Genomic DNA, 4,945 nt, shown 5'->3' with positions numbered 1-4,945 from the left:
ATATTGTCCTCCCTCTCATCTACTCCATCATTCCTGGAACCAAGAAATGCACACCCTCAGATCTGAATAATTTGATCCAAAACCTACTTGTGCACATACTTCATCTATAAGTAGCCCTCCATCATAGTCCACCCTCCTTTCGTGAATCATCTCCCTGTTTCTTCCTTTTGATAGGACCTTCTTTTTTAGGTCTATTTTTGACCTATTTGAATCCTCAATGTAAAAAGTTGCCATCACTATTCTTCAGGAACTTGGTCTCTCAGCATCCCTGGAAACCCCTCAACTGCCTTTTTATCCCTACTGGGCCCACTCTTATGCCCCTGACGAGTGTAAACCTTTGAAGTGGCTGATTTTTTGGCAACCTGGGGATTTCATCCCATCCAATCTCCCTTGTTACTCCTGGAACTTGCATCATCTTTATTCCCACGGTGAACAGCCATACTGTTACCGTTCGTGTGGGCCTCTTGACTACCATCATCCCTAGAAACTTCTCTTGTAAGCTCATTAATCTTCAATACTTCCCTTCTCCCGCCTCTCAGCCCACTGGAGAAGGGTTCATGTAGCTCATTCACGTTGAGCACCCCAGTCAGAGAGGAAGTACCACAATGCTATTTCTCGTCAATCTGTTTGCTTTGAACAAGACCAATTCTGCTGCGTTCAATTGTCTCAACACTCACTTCTGCACAGTCCTCTCCATGCTTCCAGTCTTCTGATGAAAAAGCTTTGTTTGAGGAGGGCTCTGCTAGTCTGCTGTACGCCCACTTCATATGTATGGAGTCCCATAGTTTGGATGGGCATGGGCCTGAAAAGAATGGTGGTCCCATTGCAGCCCAGCAAGGCTAAGAATTCTATAGAAAGCCCTTCAAAAACAGTTTGTGATTTAAACCCCTAATGTTCTAAGAAATTAGCCGCATTGTAATAAATTCAGGAAAGCCCTGCTGCAGCCAGCCAACTCTGAGTCCTTTTTTTGGTCTTGTCATAATGAACAGAAAATTCGAATCTTTTTAGAACGTGATAATGGCTGATAGAACAGTACAGCTGGTTTTGTTTGAGTTTTAAGGTGAAGAGTACTTTTTTTTTTCCTGCTTAATGGACAGTTAATTGAGATTGTAAATATATGCCGAGAAATGCTAGCCTCCAAGGTTCTCAAAGCATGTAGGATTATTAGATTATGCGATTGGCTTAAAGGCAGAGTGTCTTGCAGTGGCAAACAAGAGCTTTGTGGCTGTGGGCCCATGTGAGAAGCAAATTTTATTCCATCAACATATCAATATCTCTGTGCCTCTTTGAAGGATTGCTTGACAAGTTGCTTTTAGAATGTTTCCCTGTGCTGGACAAGAAAAGGGTGGGGGGGGGGGGGGGGGTGGAAGATGAATGGCGAGTTTGTTATTATCTAACCATGCAATTAATGTCGTTGCATGCCCCAGCTATCTGTTTTTTGTGTATGCTAACATTGAACGGGTTTATGTTTTATACTAGTAACATTTTTTTACTTACAGATTTTTCTAAATTTTTGATTTGGGCATTCTTGTACTTATTATAGGTGGTGGGCTCCCTCGAAATTTGATCCGGTTAAATCACCCATGCTGTTCTTCGAAAAGGGTCTGCCTTTGATGCCTCCGATACTGCCTGATGCTGGTCTTGATATGGTCTGAAAGAACATGGTATGACCTGATCCTCTGTTTGAAAATTCAAAATGGAATTAATAAGATTTAAAGCTCTTAATTAAAAAATTTGCATGCTTGTATTGTAAATGGAGAAATGGTTGAAACCCACTTCAGAAACACATTATATAAAATTAATTTTGGGTGAGGTCTCTGAATGTTTCAAAACTCTAATCCTATTTTCTATAATTTTAATTTTTTTTTAATTCAGTAATAGGAGGGCAAATGGTCCTTTTCTTAAAATAATCTTTATTGACATCATGTTTGGTTTGTGGAATGGAATGGGATAGGAAAGGAATGGGATAACTATTTTAATGGAGGGTATGATGAAATCAAGTGATAAGCACAATTCCAATCCTCCCGGTTCCATTCCATTACATTCATTTGCATCAAACATGCAGTAAATGTTTTTAATTTTTCAGTTCAATAATACTTGGGCTAATGGACTTTCTTCTTAGAAGAATCTTTATTGAATGTATAATTGGTACTAATGTGTTTTCTTCCTCAAACTAGCAAATATGTTTACTTTTTCTTCCAAAATAAAATTACCAAATCAAAATAGGAATAAAATGATTAGTATATGGAATCATTTTATTGAAAGTAAATCTTTCTAAAATCAAAGTTGAACCCGCACATGCACGTACAGACGCTCGCACACACCTGATGCAGGACAGATTAAGCAAAGATCTGCCTATATGCCTAGGGGTGCTTGAGTTAGGGAAAACAACAGATGTTAGGGTTTGTAATTATTGTAGATAGCAGGAAACAACCGCCAATGACTTGTTCACCTCTTCCAAAATATTGGCATAAATTTTCTTTAGTTCTTATCAGCTTGAAAGCATTTGATTTTGGTGAATGTGTCGATTGTATGAAAGATATAATGCTGAAAAGATCTGGATCAATTTGCTGGAAATCACTATCCATGTTGAAACTGACAATGGATGGCATTTCCACTCTTCTAGGAAAGCACTCCACTTAGCATGTTGGGGATTTATTTTGTTATGCGAGTTGACGTATTTTAATGCTTTATGATCAGAATATAGGACAGATTCCTTACAATTTATAGGTAGACTTTGCTCAGCTTCATTATGCTTTTCACTGTAGCAGACAATCAGCTTCTTTCCTTGCCTTAAAAACACCATCAACTCTGATGTGTGAAGCGTCGCTAGTAACTTAAAAACACAATCGGTGCGTTGTTCATACTGCATCAATTACTTAAAAGATTTGGTAGCAGCCTTTTCCCAATTTAGTTGTGCCCTTTTCATGTAGTTAGTGACATTCATAAACTTCAATTTCCACGAAATTGTCAAAATTTTCTCTTTTCAACACCCTTGAAATCAAAACAGCAGGCAATTTTCACCTTACAAAATCTCCATTGAAATTTCCATGAATCATTCTTTAGAGAAATTTGTTGAAATTTTTAAAAAATTTCTTGAAATTAAAATGTGAGATTTAAAACCCAAATAGAAAATCTGTGTTCAATAATATATATATATATATTATTGCAAGTGCAGACAGTTGAAATTGCATGAAATATCAAACTTAGATATTAGTTACAAGTTTTTAATTTACTATCTATGTCCAAATTATCCTTTTTTGTAATATAAAATATTTATTTATATTAGTTGAATATTTTGAATATAATTATTATTTTATGATATTGCATCATATACACCATATATGTCACAGATGTATTTTTTTAATAAAACACAAGTTTTATTTTGTGATAGTTTTAAATTAGGTACCAAGTTTACTTAGTTTTTTGTTAGGTACTAAGTACTCTATTCTTATCCGCTGTTATAATTTTTAATTATTTAAGTAAATGTGTAATTTTATATCTAATTTAATGTTGCAAAACGTATTAAAAACTTTAAAATAATTAATATTTATCAACTATTTACTTGGAGTAAATAGCCTTTACCTGAGCATCACATGAGATTTTAGCACAGGCAAGTTCACAGCTTCATGCACCCCATCTTTTACTCTCCGACTCCAGTGTTAACCATTCTAAAAACCATAATTAGTAATAAAACATGCAATGCTTGTGTTTCTAGCATCGAGTATTTGGGAGTAGGCACCGTGGATTGCTCAGGCATTTGAACCATTTTTTTCTCCTTCAAAAATTTCTCTATTTTTCTTGAGATTTGCTTCTCCCTCTCATTTGGTTTAGTGACATTAGCATATGAAAGTTTAAGACACGTGGATATTTGATGGTGTGATACTATAGTTACGGTATTTAGATTTTAAGGCTGTCCAAAAGCTGAAAAGCATATGAATTCTTGCTGCATGTCTTCACCGATGTGCTTTGATAAATCCGTCAATGCATTTTCATGATAGGTATCATATGTGGAAAAAAGAGCACGACCGGGGTTGATCAAGTTTTTTCGTACCCAATCCCCTCGACATTTTGAAGGAGGTGAATGCGACCAAGGCAGTTCATGTAAACGCTTGGAGCCTTTGTCGCCTGAGCAGGTGAGTGACAAACGTGTTATTGTGAAGTTCAATTTCATTGATCACGGTGATGGAGGTTACATATTTAATCTTGAACTCGATCCTTTTGCATGCTTTTTTTGATGGCTAAATAAGCACAACACTACAAGCACACAAACTTCCCAAATGAGAGTCGAACCTTGGCTTCTCCCAATGAGGCTAGGAGACGAATCATGGAGCCATGACTCACTTGCTTCTACATGAAACTTGCCTTCTGCAACATGTTTAATTTCGCTATAAAACCCTTGCTGTATTGCGTGACTGAGCGATCATTGTTTCTGCTGGTGTATCGTATCTCTCAGATGGAGGAGTTATTCTCTTTGAAAAATAATGGGACAAATGTGGAGGCATGCCTGGCGAACCAGCACCTGTACAAGGCACTCCCGAGGTCTGGTTTCCATGTTCTGGACATTACCCATATTAGTGAATTCAGAGCAGATGCCCACCCTTCTGCTGCTGGTGGAAAGAAACATGATGACTGCATGCACTGGTGTTTAACAGGAATTCCAGATACTTGGAATGACTTGTTCGTAGCTCACTTAAACGATGTTAAGGATCCAAATTAATATATATTCTTTTTCATCCCCAAATGTTTAAGGAATAATCTTTTGCAGAATCTCTTATGCTCCAAATTGAGAATTTTTTATTTTAATGTTCATCACGTTTTGATATATGACAATGGACACATGAAGACAATTTCTGTCAGTTTTCAAGCCAGCTATAGTTATTATTATTATTATTATTATTATTATTGTTGTTGTTGTTGTTGTTATTGTTGTTGTTGTTGTAAT

At 36.5% G+C, this 4,945-nt stretch overlaps 1 protein-coding gene across 1 annotated transcript; it reads left to right on the top strand.

Moving 5' to 3' along the window:
- Positions 1 to 1,542: 1,542 nt before the first annotated feature.
- LOC131164735 (protein trichome birefringence-like 13) lies at positions 1,543 to 4,744 on the top strand. The gene is made up of 3 exons (XM_058122168.1): positions 1,543 to 1,664; positions 4,002 to 4,136; positions 4,457 to 4,744. The coding sequence occupies exons 1-3, from the start codon at positions 1,662 to 1,664 to the stop codon at positions 4,718 to 4,720; spliced, it is 402 nt and encodes a 133-aa protein (XP_057978151.1). The 5' UTR covers positions 1,543 to 1,661; the 3' UTR covers positions 4,721 to 4,744.
- Positions 4,745 to 4,945: the final 201 nt, after the last annotated feature.

Source organism: Malania oleifera, chromosome 9 (assembly GCF_029873635.1).
Source record: "Malania oleifera isolate guangnan ecotype guangnan chromosome 9, ASM2987363v1, whole genome shotgun sequence".
In the NCBI taxonomy this organism is placed as follows: Eukaryota; Viridiplantae; Streptophyta; class Magnoliopsida; order Santalales; family Ximeniaceae; genus Malania; species Malania oleifera.
Note: the sequence above shows the minus strand (reverse complement) of the source record. Positions and strands in the feature narration are given on the sequence as shown.

Coding starts and splice junctions, on each gene's coding strand:
- LOC131164735 (XM_058122168.1), top strand. Junction 4,137..4,456: donor AGCCTTTGTCGCCTGAGCAG/GTGAGTGACAAA, acceptor CGTATCTCTCAG/ATGGAGGAGTTATTCTCTTT.